This window comes from Theobroma umbraticum, unplaced genomic scaffold, assembly GCF_002168275.2.
Source record: "Theobroma umbraticum cultivar Fairchild unplaced genomic scaffold, ASM216827v3 scaffold_44.0, whole genome shotgun sequence".
NCBI lineage: Eukaryota > Viridiplantae > Streptophyta > Magnoliopsida > Malvales > Malvaceae > Theobroma > Theobroma umbraticum.
In genome coordinates this window covers 2,786,963-2,807,995 of record NW_018397255.1, presented here as the reverse complement: position 1 = coordinate 2,807,995, position 21,033 = coordinate 2,786,963, and the positions used below count along the sequence as shown (strand labels likewise).

The window sequence follows — 21,033 nt, the reverse complement described above, 5'->3', positions numbered from 1 at the left end:
CCACACGAAACTACCACTATTATTTCCACTGCCCCAGCTACTTTTTCCTTCAAGGAAAATGGGTATCCCATAAATGATTAAATTCTGCCAACTTCTTTGCACAAAATACCATGTCTGGCCATTCCAAGCTTGCCTTTCATCATCCTAAAATATGTTCCCAGCACGGTCCACAAAGAGATTTCCCTTCACAATACAGCTCCAAAACCAATTAATTGGTGGGGTATTTCGCCCATGTGTTGGTTGGAGCTTAACTAACAGCTACACCGTTCTTGGCCCAGTAATGGCTCACCAGAGGGAATAAAAAAGGTGATAAGGCGAAGGGAAAATGCCATGAAAGGTAATAGTAATTGGTAAAAACATTAAAAAGGGTTTGAATCATCAACGTCAACTAAGGGGCCAATTCTTCAGGCCCATGATTGAAACAAGTGGGTGACGTGTTGCCCAAAAACAGGAGCTTCAAAGTCCAGGCCTCCGTTAGATCAACGTCCCTGCAGCTCTGGTCCTTCCTTTTGCGAAGTAACCTCACAATTCATATTCTCGGATAAGGGTCAAGGAGCTAAATGCCATAAATCCCATTGGACCACCTGCGTATGTGGTTCCTGATGCTATCTTTTCCTCCTTATGTAAAAAGCCTTGACATCACCTATCCATCGCCCATCCGGCATATTCGACGGGACGTGAATGTGCCGCAGCATGAATCCAATAGAATTTCGAAGAAATGATAAAAGTAGCTGGTAGGTACGCTCGGGCAACGCCTAGAGATAGGGGATAAGAATGTTGAACTTCAATTTCCTAGTAGAATTGGTAACAAAACAATCACTAAAATTTTAACTAAAGCTGTTCATATTGTGTTTCTAGTTTCTGCGTACCTTCCTCTTAACATCACAATGAATATTCAGTTGAATTGATTGCAATTTCCGAGTACTATTTGAGCATATCCTATTATAGTAATTGATTATGGCCTACCTTAATATTCACCGCGCAAACCAACACCACGTAACGTATATCATTCGTCTGATCAGAGAGTTGTAAGTTTTCACGTTGAAAAACGATGAGCCAAAGAATTAACAGACTAAACACATCATCTGGTACAGTTTTATAACATTTTTAACTCTATTATTAGTTCCAGTGAAAATATTTGCGTGCTTAACCATTCGGTTGGTGTGAGAAAAGCAACTAGAACAAACAGTGGTGAAAACAGAGTGAATGATTGTATGGAAAATTAGGTGTTGCGATGAATTCCTTTCGGCCCTACTGATGTCGGGCAGCCACAAGGAGCACACACTATTTGAATGAATGGAGAACAAGTCATGAGAAGATGTCTAGCTTAGATATTTCCATGAACAACATAGGTAGCTTGCTCAGGAACACAACTGAAATTGTGATGGGGACATTTTGTAAGTCATTTATACAAAATGTAACAAGGTATGAGATAAGAACCACATCATAATTTTGATGTCATTAATGCTAGAATTTGTTGTGTCACTCCTTCTTCTTTTTCTCTTTTTACCCAATTTTACCATCTAAGACAAAGGTCTTATTTTGAAGATAAAAAAAATTAAATGGCTAAATACACAGATAAACTCTTGAGTTATATTAAAAAAATTAATTTAATTTTTATTTTTTTAATATATTCAAATAAATTTTTAAATTTTTATTTTAAGTCAAATAAATCTATTTCATTAACCGTTGACTAACAGAACTAACTTCCGTTGGTCAATGGTACGGATAACAATTTTTTATACTATATCATCTGCCACATAGCATCAAAAATTATTGATTAAGAATTGAGTTTTTTCTTTTTAGCTATTCAAAAATCTAAAAATTTATTAATTAGGAATTTGAAACAAAAAATTTTAAAAAAACTAATTACTTTAAACTTATTATCATTGGTTTTTAACTAATTATTATTTTCTTAATTTAAACCAATCTCATTAGATATCTTACAACTAGAATCTCTCTTTTTTTCGATCCAGCTCCTCCACCAGCACAAATCCCAATTAAATTTATGCATGATACACATTTTAGTTATTAGAAGAATTCAAGATAACACGTTAACATGTCATGTTGCAGATTATGTGACATAGAAAATTATTGATCATATGTTAACTAACGGCTAATGAAAGGAATTTATTTAATTCAAAATAAGAATTTAATGACTTATTTATTATATTTTATTACATTCAAATAAGTCATTTATTATATTAACTTTCTTGATATAATTGGATGGCTTATTTATTATTTAGCCAAATTAAATCCCATTATTGAATTGGAGTAAATGTGCATCTATTGTTGGATAATGTATCAAGGGTTAAATTTACTATATTTTGACAGCAACAACATTGAGAATTCAAAATTCCCTTCTACCTTGAACAATTTACAGTAATAATTGGTGCAAAATTTTATCTTACAATATTTTAAAGGTAAAAAATAAAAATAAAAATTTGTCTTTCACTTTCTACGTACTTTTCTAAAAGCAAGAATGAAATTAACGAATTTTCTCATTTATACTACCGATATCACTTGAATTTGGTGGGCTTAGAAGGAAAAAAAGTATGTAAGACACATCATAGAGAGAAAGAGGGAGAAAATGAGAGGGCACCTTCCAGATCTTAAATACAAGATGCTGATATTTCTTTGTTTTGGCCGTTTACAAGATGCACATTGAATACGATATTATCCAGATATTTAAAGAATTCTTTTATCGAAAAATCTTTTATTTAATATCAGAACCATTAATTAATTTATATGTAGCTTAATGATATATTATTTTGGCTATATAATACCATAGTGGTCGGTACATACAAATTTTTAAGCAAATTTAACACACTAACAGCTCACCTACGAATCCCCACTAGGTGGCATTATTTATACTGATACCAACAAAGTAATGAGTTTTGGTATGGCTCAAACAAAATTTCCACATCCCTTTTACCTTTATTTTTAAAGTAATTTTTTTTATAAATTTATGGCAATTGTACTAAAGAAAACACATATTTTGATCGGAAAAAATAAAAATTTCAAGTTAGAGAAATTATAAATTTTAAATTTTAACAATCAAATTGAGGTGTTTCTCGAAAATTAAAAAATTATAAACATTAATAAAATATCATCATCAAACATATAGAGATTAGATTAACATATAACTTTGGATGGAAAGAATCTACGAAAACACATTAATATTCATAATAGTAGTAGTAGTAGTATAAATTTTTAGAATTTTTTTTTGAAACCCTTATAAATTGTAGGAAATTAAGTTTGATTGTAATTGGAATAGGAAAAGAGAAAAAACAAAAAGAAGAAAGAACAGGGGAAAAGTGAGAAGGAGAGTCCCTTCCACCACTCGCAATCAAAGGTTGGATCTCATTGTCAGCTCCATCTGGCAACAATACAGTAAACTTAGCCTTATAGTCAGGGTAACCGGACCTATCGGTGTCGTGTCCTATTAGGAAATTGTTTAACTCAACTATTAAAGAAAAGAATAAATTTCAATTTTTATAGTTTTAATTTTTTTTTCACCCAACATCTTATAATTTTTTTAATTAGTATTTTATAAATAATTTATGTTTCCACAAAGATTTAATTATTAATATTACTCTGTAAATATTCTCTATTTAAAATTAATTTATTTATTCATGCTTAAACAAATTTTCAATTTTAATTATTTAAAATTTACTTTAAAAAATTCAGATCAATCACAATCAAATCACATAATATGATCATCCCAAACCGCTCTTCATGGTCCGATTTAAAATAGGGAGTGAATGCTTGTGCAGACTGTAAAAAGAACCCAATAATCTTATTCCAAAAATGTCGTCATCTGCGGTCCTTATTATCCATCTGCCTCGTCAACTGCCTTCAAAAGGGCAAGAGATATCAACTGTACATACAAATAAATAAACCCACATGTGAAAGCTCAATCACTTTTGCGGTCTTTTCCCGTAGTCTGCAAAGCGAGGCTTTGGTGGGAAAACAACGAATTATGGGGATCGTGGAAGAAGCTCACAACGTGAAGGTTTTGGGTTCAGGCGATCGAGTCATAGTTTTGGCTCATGGATTTGGCACGGACCAGTCGGTTTGGAAGCACTTAGTTCCTCACCTGGTGGAGGAGTTCCGCGTAGTTTTGTATGACAACATGGGAGCCGGAACTACAAACCCGGAATACTTTGATTTCAATCGTTACGCTACTCTTGAGGGTTATTCTTATGATTTGCTTGCTATCCTTGAAGAGCTCCAGGTTGATTCTTGTATTCTTGTTGTTCATTCTGTTTCTGCTATGGTCGGTGCCTTAGCTTCCATTTCTCGCCCTGATCTCTTCTCCAAAATCATCATGCTTTCTGCTTCCCCCAGGTAAAAACAAAAAAGAATATTATAGTTCTCTGTTTTTTTAAACTTACATGAGTAGCTTTCAGTGAGATGTAAGATCTATTAAATTACTTCCAGTCAATTGTTTCATTTTTTGTTACTAAAACGATCCTTTCTTAGTTTCTTATTTGTTTTTATATTCAACTTGTTATTGTTTAGGTATCTCAATGATGTGGATTACTATGGGGGATTCGAGCAAGAAGAACTGGACCAACTCTTCGAGGCAATGGGAGCCAACTACAAGGCCTGGTGTTCAGGGTTCGCACCACTAGCCGTGGGAGGCGACCTGGAATCCGTGGCGGTTCAAGAATTCAGCCGTACCCTCTTCAACATGAGACCTGACATAGCCCTAAGCGTGGCTCAGACCATATTCCAAAGTGACATGAGACGAATCCTCACCCTTGTCACGGTCCCTTGTCACATCCTCCAAAGTATAAAAGACTTAGCTGTTCCCGTCGTCGTGTCTGAATACTTACACCAAAACCTCGGCGGCGAATCAATCGTTGAAGTCATGTCATCCGATGGTCACCTCCCTCAGCTTAGCTCCCCTGATATCGTCATCCCTGTGCTCCTTAGGCACATTCGTAACGATATCACGGCATGAAATGTACTACTTCTACTACTATTTCGCTAAACCAGGTTTATATTATTATTGTTAAGTTTGTTTCCAATTTTAATAATCTGTAATGTTAATCTCAAGTTTTTGAGAAGTTAATTGTGATTAGGAAGCTGATTCCATTGCAACTGTTTGGCTGCCGGGGGGCTTTCTCTTTTTCCTTTTACTTTTTTCTTTTTAATACCAAGCGTTGAATTAAATTCGTCTGTTTGATAATAGGAAAATGACGTGTATGTTCCGAATTGTGTTGGTGTGTTCGACTGAGCACCAAGGAAAATAAAGTGCTCTGATTAGACACGTGTCACAATGGGCCGCGGGGTTGGGGCTTCCGCCATCCGGGGGTGGCCAAAACTGCTTAATTATTTGACCCACGGTACGATTTGTCAAAGAGTTTAATTAATTAGCAATTTGCAAAGTCGGCATGACATGGCGCTTTCGTTGTTAGAAAATCGGGCCAAAGGGTTCAAGCCTCTTCCCCTTAGCGGACAGCGGATGTTGATGAAGTAGAAGATATCAGATCTGGAGCCACGTTAACTTGACAGCGATTCGTTTTTATTAATTAATTTTCATTTAAAATAAAAACCTGGTATTTTAAAAAATAAAAAAAATAAAACTTGGACTTTTGTTTTCCTTTAAAATATTTTGGTAGTTCCAGAGTGGGGACAGTTGTCGCTTTGGCTGGTTTCGGTCTGAGACTCAAAATAAATCAACTAAAGAATCTTGATCTGTTTTTATGTGCACATTGATACTGAAAAAAGAATCAAAAGGTTTGTATTTATTTGGCTTGTTTTTCTCCAATAATTTTCCTTTGAGAGTCATCATTGGGTCATTTTATTCAAAATAGTGCAGCAGTTCTTTGTCTCTCTCTGTTCTTTGCAGGGCAAGGTGTGAATGTCTAGATGAAATAATGCACCTTAATCTCACAATGGTCAAATCCAAGTTGAAAGTTAAGCATAGATTTGGCTCAAATTCAGCAATGTAATGTGGGCTATAGTTAGTATCGCTCACTATCAATAGCTTTTGTCACATTAGCTGACAAAAGTAAAATGAAATAGGAGATTTTGTATTTATACTTTTCCTAGAAGTTTTTTAGTTTAATGGGAAATCAAACATAAGTTTGACCTGGACCTGGTTATCTAGGTTTTGATACAATGTAAAACCACTGTCTTGTAATAATAACTCTTGTGTCACCAGTCATTGTCTCATTGACTTATGGTTCAATGGCTCTGTTGTCTGTACCATATAAGGCCCTTCTTTGCGCTGGCATGCACCTCATTGGTTCATTGGGTTGTAAAATTCCATGGACATGCTTGCTTTCCGTGCAATGGTAATATTTCTGAACGAATATGACATATTTATAGGTAGTCCATTGTTGCTTTCAACTCTTCGACATTTAAACATGTTCATGAGTCTGTTTTAGTCCAAGGTCCGTCCAATTTAGTGTTTGGTCCAAGTTCACATTCACAATCTAAGATCCGGCCCAACTTGAGAACATTGTTGAATTTTTTTTCTTGTCCTGACAATGTCTAAACAAAGGGCAAGGGAGAAGGAAGAGTCAGGGTTTGAGGGGCATTTGCAAAAGATAATGGAGAAAAAAAATAAAAAGGCATGATATCTAAAAAAAAGTACATGAACTATTTCAAAAATAATAATTTTTTATTTTTAATTAAATTTTTATATTTTTATTTTAAATTAAATAATTTTATAATTAATAGTTAACTAATTATTATTAATAAAAATATTATTTGTTATTTTATGTCTTATAACATTGACATAATATGATGACATGCCATAATAAATGATAACATGACATATTTATGTGACCTAATAACATCATCATGTGACATATTTACTATCAACATTATTATCTCATCAATACCACATTAGTATAAAATGATAATTAATTAATTATTAATGATGAAGACTTATTTAATTTAAAATAAAATATAATACTTAATTAAATATAATAAAAAATAAAATGTATTTAATTTTTTTAAATAATTTAAAAATGTTTTCAAATATTATACCAAAAATAAAATAAAACAAAATAATATTAATAATTGAAAAGAAAAACAAAATTGATGACGAAGCATACCTCATCAAATTGCATAAGCCATTACATTATTTTTGCAATGCCAATAAATTTAAAAGTCTAATGGAATTTGTCAACCCAATTGAATTTTGAATTTTATTTTGTCGATGAATAATGCATGCTTGCTTTTTACATATTTCCGTCTTGATCTGAGATTAGATTAAAAGTGCGCAAGTAATTACATATAAGACCATAGTTGAAGGATCAAATACAAGTTTATAACTACACCAGCCTTTTAAGAATAGTGCTCTTTCCTTGCTTTTTCTTTGGAAAAAGAATACATGCATCAAAACTTTACTTGCATTGCCGGGAAGCATCTCTATGCACTCAAATGCAGGCCACATCACGTGGCAAAAAGGATAACTGTTGGTCGGGTCGGGTTGCCTGACATTTGCCTCCCAATGAAATCAGTTAATTTTCCACATTGATTTTGATGCATGTGCTTTTGGAGTTGGAACAATTCTTGTTTTTCCAAATGCAGAGTAGCAGTAATTAATGCTTAATTTATGGTTCATTATTAATACCACTTATCCTTTTTTTTTTGGTGGTCCATTCAACATCGGATTAATGACTGCAATTGCTTGAGAGTTTACAGGGAAATTGAAGTAACGTTCAAGGGATAAGTAGAGTCAACTTTTTTAACTACTTAATTAAAACTTCCGTTTTGGACCTGTTTATTCTTTTAGAAAGAAAAAAGATAAAGGCAACACTACCATGTTTAGCAAATTAAAAATGAGCATTGTAGAACTTATAAATATAATTGAAAGAATTCAACATAAAATTGAAAAAAAAAACACGTGTAAATCGAATTTATAATGTCTTAGACTTGTGAAGTTTTGTTATTAAATTTGAATAAAAGTAATTCATAATATATGATCTGATAATGTATTTGATTTGATATTTAAATTTGGATTATTTATAGGTTAAATAGTTTGAATAAAAGAAAGTACCATTGCTTGCATAATTTGGGAATTAATGATAATTGATTTAATGTTAATGAAAGATTTGCCAAAAACCAAGTCAAAAAACCATTTTAGCAAGGGCCAGGAGAAGCATCAACTCCCGAACGGTGGCCTTTGTAAGCGTAAATTCCGGGCTGCAGCCCACGCACCTCAAGACGAGCCCCAGGAACTATCCCTAGTCACCGATTTGGCAATTCTCAAAGACCAAAACGAAAATGGGTCAAAATTAGTTCTACACGTGTCATCCGCACGTGCCATAAACCTTTCCCCACCATCACCGTACTCGATTTCTTCGTCACCGTTGCTCCCTCCTTTCGCCTTCCTCGCCACTTCTCATATCAACTCCTGACCCAAACTGGCTCTCCTAACTCAGTCACCATGAACTCAGCTATCTCCGAGCGAGTCGAACTCGCCAAACTCTGTAGCTCCCGTGACTGGTCCAAGGCAATCCGAGTCCTAGACTCGCTCCTCACTCAGTCTTGCGCAATCCAAGACATCTGGTCCGTGAGAAACTTTTTCTGATTTTATACCCATCGATCTTCAATTTTTTGCCAAAATTTATTTCATTTTTCCGTTACATTTTCATTTTGCTAATCAATATTTCTTTTGGTAACAGCAATCGAGCGTTTTGTTATAGTCAATTGGAGCTTCATAAGCACGTGATTAAAGACTGTGATAAGGCGCTTCAGCTTGATCCTACGCTTCTTCAAGCTTATATTCTTAAAGGTATTTTTTTTATTTTCTTTGATCCTTAAAATCCAAGTCTTTCAGTATTATTTGACTTGTTAATTACATTATTTGGCACTTGATTTTTCTCTTGTTTAGAATCAATTTAGTTTGATATTAATTTAAATTTAGATTAATTGGAATATTTTATCGATTCGGGCATCCGTTTTCAGTCCAAAAATTGAGTTCTAGGGCTGTGAGTTTATAGTACTAACCAGAATGCTTCAATTCTGGTGGTTTTACTATAGTTAGTGAATTTGGGGTTAAATTAGTTGTTATATTTGCTTCTGAGTCCCGCAATGCACATTTTGGTTCAAACGCTAAAACTAATTTCTGAGTTTGGCTTCTTTGAATATAGTTTACTATGATAGACATGATCATGGATTAGGATAGAACCTATTTCCAACAATTAACTGGAAATTACATGTAATAATATAGTCAAGACTCAAGAACAGTGATTAAAAGCTCTCTCTCTCTTTCTGTCTCAAATTTGAAAGTCAGTTGTGGTTTTCCGTCATCAGATAAGACTTAAAAGTAATAAGATAATAATAGATTTGATTACTAATCTAATGTAGAATTATAATCAAAGTGACCTTTCCCTTGTCTTTAGATTTTCTGGTGAATTTTTGCATTCTTTATGCAATTGTTGATGTCTTGTTATCTATCTCTTCAGGGCATCCTTGATGCTTTTTCTGAATCATCACTGTTTATTTGATGGTAAAATGCAAATCTATTGTCTTGTCTTTGGGGCAGTGTACTCACACTCAGTGCTTTTGTTTTCCTCATTTAGGCTGTGCATTTTCTGCGCTGGGAAGGAAAGAGGATGCTATTGCTGTGTGGGAGCAAGGGTATGATCATGCTTTGCGGCAGTCTGCTGATTTGAAGCAATTGCTGGAACTGGAAGAGCTTTTGACAGTAGCGAAACCAGGCAAACAAGACAGAAGTGTCACTAGTGACAACCATGTAGCTGAGCCCAAGTTATCTACTCCTGTATCTGAATCAAGACCTTACGCCAATGGAAAGTCAAATGAAACTCTCAAGCATCAAAATAATTACAATTCCTCTAGATTATTTGAAGAGCATATGGATGTGTCAAAGTTCCACAACAAATCTACTGACAATTTTAAAACACACAATAGACCAAGTGAGGACAAGAGGAATTTGTCATCAATTTCTTTATCTGAGTTTGCATCTGACACAAATGGCAAAACACACAAAAGCCTCAATGAGTTAAGTGATGGATCTAAGCTAGGTACAGAGTCTGCAGATGCTTCTGAGAACAGTAGCACTACTGGTGATAATTGTGACATAGGATTCAGTGATCTAACCAGTGCAAATGAGATGAATAGACCTCATATTAATTTTGACAAACCAAGGGATGACTCTGATGCATTCAGTGATCTAATTGAGAAATCAGAACAATGCAGTAAATCCTCTGTCATTTCCAGTAACTCGAGTGATATAACTGGAAGTCACAGTTCGTCAAATAACATATCTGACATACATAGTGAATTAACTGATGAAAACAAGAGGAGTAAGAAGTTCTGTGTTGCTAAGATTTCAAAGACTAAGTCAATCAGTGTAGATTTTCGCCTATCAAGGGGCATTGCACAGGTATGTTTTGACACATTTTGTGGTTTTCAACTTGATGCAATCACTATTTGTACTGTAAAAAACTTGAGTTATGCATTCTGCTTGACATGCAATCTTTCTTTTTGCAGGTTAATGAAGGGAATTATGCTTACGCGATATCTATATTTGACCAGGTAAATCTTTGGTATCTTTACTTTTCCTTGTAGGTTTCTGCCATGTTGGGGTGGCCTTTGCGGTCTTTTTCTGTCTTTTTTTATCACATAAAATTTTTAAGAACTTTTTTCTTTTTTTTGTAATTTTTTGATATCATGCAGATACTGAAAGAGGATCCTACATATCCTGAGGCACTAATAGGAAGAGGGACTGCATATGCATTCCAACGAGAGCTTGAAGCTGCTATTGCTGATTTTACCAAGGTACATAAATCTTGATGATTCAGCTGTCTAAAAAAAGTGATGACTTCTAATTTTTATGCTCCATATGATTAATTTTTTGTTTAGGCTATTCAATCAAAACCATCTGCCGGTGAGTGATGGCTTCTAATTTCTATGCTCCATATGATTAATTTTTCATTTAGGCTATTCAATCAAAACCATCAGCTGGTGAGGCTTGGAAAAGGAGAGGCCAGGCTCGGGCTGCCTTAGGAGAATCTGTTGAGGTGAGACTCTTTTACGAGTTCATTCTCTTATTTTCTTTCTACCCAAAGAAAAACTTCTTAGTAGTTTCTTTCTACCCTATGAACTAAATGACGTAAACTTTTAGTGCCTGTCATTTCACTAAATTTTTTAGGATTTCATTTGTGAAGGAAATAAAAGAGCTTAGCACTTTTCATAATTCAAATTTGACATCTTTCATTGCATCTTTGTGCTAGGCAATTCAAGACCTAACCAAAGCATTGGAGTTTGATCCAAATTCAGCTGATATATTACATGAAAGAGGTAACTTGTTCAATCCACTCTTTCAAAGTTTCATTTCCTTAAATTCCTGCTTGCTGTCAACTTGCTAACTCATACATTGAAGAATTTTTGTTTACCTTTTTTGTTTTGTATTAAGGTCAAATTTGCCACTGTACTTTGGGTTTGTATTGAATTTCCATTGTACTTCCATTTCGTGAGTTTTGCCACTTACTTTCAATTTCGTTGTTTTTTGGACATACAGTAACAGAATTGATGGAAATTTGCCATCTGCATTAACAAAATATTCCATGAAATATTTCAATTTCATTATGTTTTGTTCAAAAATGAACAAGATTAAAAGTATAGTGGTAAAATTTGCCTATTCCATTTAACAAAATATTCTGTGAAATATTATAATTTCATTACATTTTGTCCAAAAATCAACAAAATTAAAATTACAGTGGCAAAATTCATTAATTGAAGAACAGTGGCCAAATTTAAAACTGAGTCATAGTATATTCGCAAATTTGACCTTAATCCCAATTTTTTGTTCAATTTAAATGTCAGAAGTAGGTATGTCATATTTGTGTTTGATTACTTCAAGTGTGTTCTTCCTATCTGTTCAGTTGTAAATATTCATAGCCCTATTGAACACAGTTAAACAACAAGGGGATTGTTGTAAGCTCCAATTGATATACTTGCAGTTATATTACAAAAGAATATTGTTACAAGAAAATCGTGACAACTTTGTGGCGAAGTACTGATCTGTGGAATTTGTACTTAATGCAGGAATAGTAAATTTCAAGTTTAAGGATTTCAATGCTGCTGTTGAAGACCTATCTTCATGTGTGAAGCTTGATAAGAATAACAAGTCTGCATACACATATTTGGTTAGTACTAAGCATCTCTAACCTTGCTGATTTTGGAGGAATCTGATACTCTTTGGACTTCTGTTTCAATATCTGGTCCTCATGCTCATAGGGGTTGGCATTATCTTCAATTGGTGAATATAAAAGGGCTGAGGAGGCACACTTGAAGTCTATCGAACTTGACCAAAGTTTTCTTGAAGCCTGGGCTCATCTTACCCAGGTAACTACAAGTGATTATCGTGCTTTATCCACAGAATTTCTATCAGGGCCTAAATGTGCTCTCAAAAGTTAAGTTCCATGATTATTCATAAAAATGTGTCAAAATAACCGGTACCTTTTTTTTTTATACTATAATTTACCAATATGAGTAGTAAACACTGTTTTCAGCTGAGAAGTTGAAAATTGGGCATATCCAAGTCATGATGTTATGAATAATTCAGGAGGAGGAGGAGGAGGAGGAGGGGGGGTTTCAAGATCAAAGAATGCCAATTTTCATAGGATTCTGTAGGTAGGGCCCAGCAGTGTATGGCACTGAAAACCATTTGTGTGCATTTGCTAGAAACTAATGTTTTGTCTTGTAAAACTATTTTTCTCCATCAAGCTATTAAATGTGTGATACATGACTGTGATATCCTTGGGCAGTTTTGTAGTGGCTGACAAGTATGTTAGTGAGTGATCATGTGTTTGCATCTGTAAGAAAACTATTTTATGGTTAATAAAATTAGTTTCCTCCATTAAGCTGCTTTAAATATCTTGTGGCATGACTAATTGATTTCCTGGCAGTTCTATCAAGATCTAGCAAACTCTGAAAAGGCTTTGGAATGCCTTGGACAAGTTATACAAATTGATGGAAGGTAAGTTTTTTTTGTGTTCTTAGCAATCCTATCCCTCCTAGAATGATGTGTGTTTGTTTTCCAGACTTTATTAAATTGTTTGCTTTAGCTTTTTTCTAAATTTGATATCATTAATGCTTTCTAATAGGTATTCTAAAGCATATCACCTACGTGGGCTATTACTCCATGGGATGGGAGAGCACAGGTGTGCCAATCAACTGTAATTTTGTGAATGGTTTAGTTCTCTGATTCAATTTCATGTACTTATCATTCTAATGATCATGTGAACCATCTCTGATATAATTGTTCTCTGAATATGTTCCATTCTCAAGGGAAAATCACTCATTGAATGGAATTACTCATTTTTCCTACTGAAATTCTGATGTTAAAATATTCCATTGATCCTTAGGATGGCCCAACTGTAACTGAAGCATTTGCTGTTTAGCATTACTGTCAGTTGTAGTTGTGAATGTCAACCATCAATATTGGTTTTATTCCCAATCTTTTATTACTTTATCTGTTCACTTGAGGTTGTTCTTCTTTACAACTATCATTTTCTCATCTGTGCTTAAGAGACTCAAATTCGCTGTCACAGGAAGGCTATTAAGGATTTATCAATTGGGTTGAGCATTGAAAACTCGAATATTGAGTGTTTGTACTTACGAGCTTCATGCTATCATGCTATTGGAGAATATGCTGAGGCGGTAACTAAGAATTTTGAATTAAGATACTCTGGTTAAATTATAACTCTACCTTGTTGCTCTTTGGCATTAGTTTACAGTACAAACACTTGACATTCACAGATCAAGGACTATGATGCTGCACTAGATGTTGAACTGGATTCGATGGAAAAGTTTGTGCTTCAATGCTTGGCCTTCTATCAGGTTTGCTTTGATGCAGAAATAAATTTTCCATGAGTTTGGTTCAGTAGGTTTTTTTCTTTCAGATGTTTGTTTAAATTGAAGAAATAATTAGCATATTAATCTCCTGTCTGTTTCTTTCATGCTTTCTCTTGTCATTAGTATTAACCTTTACCTAATATGATTTCACCTCCACTTGAAACTAGATATTTCTGTTGAACCCAAAAGTTATGTAGTCGTTACTTGAAGATGGAAAATGTGGCATATGCATAGTTTTCTATGTTTTCCTTGCTTTTCGTTTTCTATATTACAGCAGATGGCTTCTTCTTGTTCCAAATTCTTTTCTACTCTCTATGTTGTTTTCATTTTTACAACTCGAGGTGTGTGTCTAGGCACAAAGGTGAGGTGTAATGCAGCAAAAGAGCCTTCTCACTGCTCAAGTTGAGGTGGCTATATTAGGGTGCATGCCTTTTGCTCTCAATTGCATATCTCAGTTATATGCCCTTCAATTTAAGGCAAAATATGCTCATTTCCATCGTATTGTTATGATTGACCGTTCCCTATATATGTGCCATTTTTCCTGTTAGTTTTCAAGTGCAATTATTATGATATTACCTTTTTGTGTGTGTTAATTTTGAAATGTGGAATAACACATCTCTTAAAATGTGCCTTTGGAAATCTGTTCTGCTTTGAGTTTTGGATTTGTTGTGACACATATAGTTTTGAAGAATATGCTCAAAAAACAATAGTTTCTAATGCAATTGGCTGTCATAATGATCATCTTGTTTGACAATATTTGTTACTGGCCCTGACTTGAATGTTACAGTCTCTGAATTTGAAATTCTGCATTTACAGAAAGAGATTGCTTTGTACACAGCTTCTAAAGTCAACAGTGAGTTTTGTTGGTTTGATCTTGATGGAGATATTGATCCACTGTTCAAGGTAACAATCCATAGTGATAATCATCATTAAACTTAAGCTGCTTGTTGCGTGCGTGTGTTTTGCGTTCTTTTTTAGTTTACCGGTGTATTTCTTTTAAACTTATTTGGCAGAAAGCTTGTGCCTTTTTCTTTTTGGCTTTAATGTTACCTTATAAAAAATTTAATTTCATTTTGATGGCTTTAGTTTCCAATCATTTGAGATTGTATCTTATTTTTGAGAAAGAAATCAGTTTGCCATGCTAAAGATATGATAAAGCAAATTGCTTAAAATTAAATTATTTTCCTGCTGGAGATTTTTCTCTTTTCTTTTGGCCTTTTAGTTTCTTATATTCGTACTTATGCAGGAGTATTGGTGCAAAAGATTGCACCCCAAGAATGTATGTGAAAAGGTTTACAGACAGCCTCCACTGCGTGATTCTCTGAAAAAGGGAAAGCTTAGGAAGCAAGATTTTGCTGTTACAAAGCACAAGACTGCTCTTCTATTGGCTGCTGACTCAATTGGCAAGAAAATCCAATACAACTGTCCCGGTTTCTTGCCCAATAGGCGTCAGGTGATTAATTTGGAATAATTCTGAACTATTTTTGTCTTTTTTTTTCTCTATTTTATCCCCATTCCCCACCTTCCCCCATGTCCCTTTGTCTCCCTCGAAAGTCATAAACCATCCCACTCACACTTGGTAAAGATTTTCCCTCTTTCTTAAATTTAACAGGCTTAATAAAAAACTACAAAACTCTGGCAGAAAGACTAAACATCTTACATGTTTGTTTCAGCTTGAAACATTCTCAAATATATGTGTACATAAAAGAAAAAGGATGGTTTCTTATGTGCCTGTATATACAATATAACGGCAGCAAGGATGCTGGAAATTTTATTAGACTTGCTTTCAAGCATGTCCATTGCGTTCTTGTTCCATTTTTTTTAATTCTGCCTGGATACCAATCAGAAAAATCACATAGTAGTTTTTTCATAAAACAACTAATTAATTTTGTCTCATAGGTTTGTTTGGACATTAACATTCAACTTTATGTTAATTCCTTTGAGCTAAAGATGCTCATGTTTTCTTCTTCCCTCTCTCTCCTTCGAAAAAGGAAAAATAAAACTAAAAAGCTTCCCATCAAGTTCCTTGTTTTTCAAGATTTCCCTTTAAAAAAGGCTTTCTTTGCTTTTCTTTTTTTTTTCTGTATTTTGGTTTATTAAATATTTTTCATCTTGTATTGTGTGCCAGCATCGTATGGCAGGATTAGCTGCTATCGAAATTGCACAGAAGGTGTCAAAAGCATGGCGTTCTTTGCAAGCGGATTGGAAGCATTCCAATAGAAGCTCAAAAAATGGTAAGAGATTTCGAAGAAAGGAAAGAATCAGTATGGCTAGCCAGAACAGAGGTGGTGCTGGTTGTAGTACAAGCAATTCCTCAGAAACATCAGCTTCCTATGGCATTACTGAAGATAGATCATCTTGTCGTCTGATGATGTCATGGCAAGATGTTTATTCATTGGCTGTCAAATGGAGACAAATTTCTGAGCCTTGTGACCCAGTTGTGTGGGTTAACAAGTTGAGGTCTGCTATGTTTTACCTTATTACCTTTGCAATTATTACACAAAAATGTGTTAATTGTTTCTTGGTATCTCTTGCGTTATCTATCTATCATGGGATTTGACCTTGCCATCCACAAATTTCTCTGCTATCTCGATCAGGAATTTTTTAAAAAATTCAAAGTGTGATTTTTTATTGCTATATCAAAAGTGTGCTTTTTAATGATTCTTTCATTATTTATATTTGGTTTTTAACCCAACAGTGCATGTGAGTCCCACTGGGTCATATACAATTACTATAATTGAAGGCTGCTCTTGTTGCAGTATAGATTCAAGTTGGAGAAAATGTCATAATTCTACTCATAGGATCATAGATTATAATCAACTAATCTAATGATGTTGAAGATCATTTTTCACCATTATAGACCCTAGGATGAGTCAGATTGGCATTTTTTGAATTGTTTCAATTGTTCTCAGGAATTTCATACTAAAACATATGATTGGTTACTGAGCCTGCACTCCTCTGTTTTCTATTCAGTGAAGAGTTCAATTCTGGATTTGGTTCTCACACACCTATGGTCCTTGGACAAGCAAAAGTTGTTCGCTATTTCCCAAATCATGAAAGGTAAATATCTGGTTTGATTCGTTAACAACAGTATTGTTATAAATCCTCATTATTTGGTGATATTGCAGAACATTTGATATAGCAAAGACAATCATGAAAGATAAACTTTTTGTGCACAACAAAGCTGATGAAATTATTGATCTATCCAAGGAGGGGAAATCAGAAAAGGTAAGTACTATTTGATTGGTTTTAGACCTGTAACTGTAATATAATTTTGCCATTGCCCATCTTATTCATGTAGCAGAGCATTTGATAGTCTGCAATGATTATTTATCCCCTAAATGAACAGTGCTGAAAGAGTAACTTTTCAGATTTCTCAAGTCATAAAGGGATTAGTGTTAGTTTGAGGTAGTTGTAGGTTCAAATCTTAGCATTCCAGGAAAAAGGAATAAGAAAAGAGGTAGTGTCCTGCAGAAGGCACTGTATTGTGTATTAGTTGCATGGATAGGAGTATGTTTGTTGCTGCTGACTTTTAAGCCATAGGGGTGACATCGTTTTGTGGCTGTTCTGCTTGTAATTTAACAATGGCTGGCATGAAATTTTAAGAATTAGAAACCTACATGAATGTTTAGAAAATTTTTAAGTAATTAAATTTGCAATTATGGCCATGATACTGTAGGAGAGATTTTAAATTAATGGATGTTGAAGATGCAATAACATATTTTCTTACAAGATTTTTAATATTTAAAATATATTATGTACTTAAAATCCATGAACTGTTCGGTCAAAATCACATTGTGAAGAAATTTGTTCTTGATATATCTTTAATTGGAATTTGAGTTTTATTTCCTTCCTTTTAAGAGTTACCATAGGCTTTAGTTTGCTATATATCAGTTTTAATTTGATTAATCTAAAATTCAATGCAAAAAGAGCATATGATTTGCAGTGTTTGTGAAGCATCAAGTTATTAACAGTGGTTAAATAAGTAAAAATAATTGAAGAAATAAAGATATGGAACTTTTTTTTTTTACTTGTGATTAATTATATTCTTTGTAGTAAATCATTTTAGACATTAGAAAACTAAGTCTCATGATTCTGTATTTCATTTTCTTTTAAATGCACTGTTCCTTAAATTTTCTGTAAACTAAACAAAGCCTAAAGAATTCTTTGAAGTTCCTTTATGTTTTATGTTATGGAGTTCATGGTTCTGCACAGTATGACCTTTAAGTCATACATTCTGGTTGATTTTTAACTGCAAATAGTTTTTGGAAATATGTACCTTTGTTTATGAAAATATTATGAAGCAAAGATTAAAATACCACATGCAGATTGTGCATGCCAAATCTTGTGATGATCTTTATGAACTTGTGGGTGAGGACTTCTGGTTGGCTACTTGGTGCAACAGTACAGCCTGTGAGGGGTAAAGCTTCCAACAACTCAAGAAGGATGATCTTCTTGGAATCTAAAGTTTCTTGTCATAACCTAGTCATGACCTAATGCTGGTTTACTTTTTATTTCAGGAAGCAGCTTGAAGGGACTAGAATTACCTTAGTGAAAATGCAAGTCTATGACAACTTCTTTTTTATTTTTATTTCATTCTTTTTTTTCTTTTTCAATTAATTTTTGTGGTTGAAAAACATTGAATAATTCTCACAGGGGGGTGCGTGGATATGATTTCGCAATCAGAACACCTTGCACACCTGCCAGATGGGAGGAATTTGATGCTGAAATGGCAATGGCATGGGAAGTGAGTTGCTCTTGATCTCAAACATGAGCCAATGGTTGATATTTAGTCGTCAGACTTAGTCTATTAATGCAGTTCTTTACCAAAAATGTTCTTACTCCTCCATCTTTGTCTGATATTATATCAGACAATTTTATGATGATTTTCAATTTGAACAGATGTGTAAATGCCCAAAACATACAACTCACTATTGAAAATAGCATGAAAATGAGTTCCACTGTCTCCTGGATTCTTCTTTGCTGTGTAGATTAATCTGTTGTGCTTATGGACTACACCACTTTAAAATGTAAATGGGGCCTCATTTTTTTGGTCCATTCATTGAATCATATGCTTGACAGTCAAGGCTTGCATGAATGTCCATTTAGCCTTACTGTTTTCCTCAGGTGTTCTGTCACATTGCAATATCTTTATCATATCTTCTTTAGGTCTGAACCTGTGTTTAAATTTCATCTTTAGAATTGAGACATAATTTGAGAGGATTTGAGCAATGTAGTTTTTTGCATTTTTTGGTTGGTAATATGCTGTGAAATCCACATAAAATGCAGGAATTCAAAATACTAATTACCTTCTGATACCTCTTGATTAATGGCCCCTTGCTTGCCCTTATACGATTACTTTAAGTAACTTTCTCTCTTTCTTCTATTTGTTTTCCTAATTGATTTTGACATTTGAGTTTACCAAATTTGTCGATTTTCAGGCTATTTGCAATGCTTACTGTGGTGAAACTTATGGGTCCACTGATTTCAATATCCTTGAAAATGTGAGAGAAGCTATTTTAAGGATGACGTACTACTGGTATGACATGACTATCAGAACAGCAAATGATTGGTTTATGTTTGGACAACTTGAAGATTTTTAGTGCAAATAACACTTGATTGCTTTTCAGGTACAATTTCATGCCACTCTCAAGGGGCACTGCAGTAGTTGGCTTCGTTGTTTTGCTTGGATTGTTTCTTGCTGCTAATATGGAGTTCACAGACAACGTCCCAAAAGGTGTGCAGGTTGATTGGGAAGCCATTCTAAACTTTGATCCAAACTCTTTTGTGGATTCCGTTAAGAGTTGGCTTTATCCATCAGTAAAGATGACGACATCTTGGAAAGATTTTCCGGATGTGGCCTCAACTTTAGCAACAACAGGATCAGTTGTTGCTGCTTTGAGCCCATATGATGATTGAACTCTTAACTCAAAAAGGTGGGTTTGAAGTGGTTGAAAATGTATGATTGTGCATCCTTTTCTTTCATCATTTTTGCATCGCTCAATCTTTATCTTCTTAAATGGCATATTAAAACCTTGGTTTTTTCTTTGGGGTGGCATTATTAAACATCACGAGTTAGACAACTTAAGCCAAATGATTTGACGCAAATATGTACTTGAACTAAACTTGATTTCGTTGGTAGTTAGTACCATCGAAAGATCTTGTTTTTGAGGGCCAGAGGAATCGACTCATTGATCATGAATTAACTTTTCCAATCTAACGTTTTTTTTTTTTTGCAGAATCATTGCCAGCATGAAGTTGAAAATTGGAGTGGTTTTTCCGCATACCCATAGATCAATGGCAACCATGGTTACTTCAAGGCCAGATTTTTATTCTACTTTCTACACTGCCTTGTGCTGTTGTAAAATGTGTTGTATATTGATATGTTGTACAGCATTATAGAATAATGGAACTTGGAAGTTCTGTAACTCTATGCAGTGTTCTAGTTATTTACATCAAACAAATCTGGCTTTTTCATACATGCGATTATATTTGGATAGATATCATTCCATGGGCTGTACCATTTTGTTTCAAAAGCTTGTTTTAGGACAAAATTATTTTGAAAATTTTGGGTTGCTGATTTCCATCTGCTTAAAAATTCATTGTTCTCTATTGCAATTCTTATTCTCTTCGTTTCTTTGAATTTCTCCAGAAACAAATAAGGAAATGGCTGCTATACACGTCATGAGTCTGTAAACCTCATTGAATTCAATAATTTCCATCAAATTTAGCCAATTTTTTCCCCATAATTTTCAGTAAAACGGTGATAGTCGCGAAGAATTTTGAGAATGTAATCTAGTCACAAGTCCGAGTTGCATTATCAGCAAGAACAAAAGTAACAAATCTCAGATACTGAAAAGACGAGGTCAATCATTCATATGCCTCCAAAAGGTACATATTGCCTGGGCCATGGATTCTCGGTGGTTCTCTGGATATGGGATATGCTGTTTCGCCAATTTCCAAATATGATTCGGATACTGGCTAATGTGTTTCCAACGTGTGTTTTACTTTTATAGATATGGTTGAATCTAGAACAATATTTTACTTGTATCTTAGCTTATGTAAGAAATGGGACAGTGCGTTAGGTACGATATGTTACGCATCGAATCTAGATTGGTTAATACCAAAGATTTTTATTAGATTCTCTATATAAGTTTTTTATAATTTATATTGGTTAAGAGG

The 21,033-nt window shown here is 34.1% G+C and overlaps 2 protein-coding genes across 2 annotated transcripts; both read left to right on the top strand.

The window, feature by feature from the left end:
• Positions 1–3,862: 3,862 nt before the first annotated feature.
• Positions 3,863–5,147, top strand: KAI2 (alpha/beta-Hydrolases superfamily protein). The gene is made up of 2 exons (XM_021418374.2): positions 3,863–4,350; positions 4,525–5,147. Exons 1-2 carry the CDS (start codon positions 3,983–3,985, stop codon positions 4,967–4,969), a joined length of 813 nt encoding a protein of 270 aa, XP_021274049.1. The 5' UTR covers positions 3,863–3,982; the 3' UTR covers positions 4,970–5,147.
• A 3,176-nt stretch (positions 5,148–8,323) lies between these two features.
• SRFR1 (Tetratricopeptide repeat (TPR)-like superfamily protein) lies at positions 8,324–20,315 on the top strand. The gene is made up of 24 exons (XM_021418308.2): positions 8,324–8,535; positions 8,652–8,761; positions 9,552–10,375; positions 10,483–10,527; positions 10,669–10,770; positions 10,932–11,012; positions 11,226–11,292; positions 12,040–12,140; positions 12,232–12,339; positions 12,903–12,973; positions 13,101–13,157; positions 13,548–13,656; positions 13,756–13,836; positions 14,668–14,754; positions 15,098–15,304; positions 15,980–16,311; positions 16,825–16,911; positions 16,980–17,079; positions 18,180–18,271; positions 18,372–18,410; positions 18,508–18,598; positions 19,293–19,390; positions 19,482–19,787; positions 20,091–20,315. The coding sequence occupies exons 1-23, from the start codon at positions 8,414–8,416 to the stop codon at positions 19,768–19,770; spliced, it is 3,300 nt and encodes a 1,099-aa protein (XP_021273983.1). The 5' UTR covers positions 8,324–8,413; the 3' UTR covers positions 19,771–19,787; positions 20,091–20,315.
• The last annotated feature ends 718 nt before the right edge of the window (positions 20,316–21,033 follow it).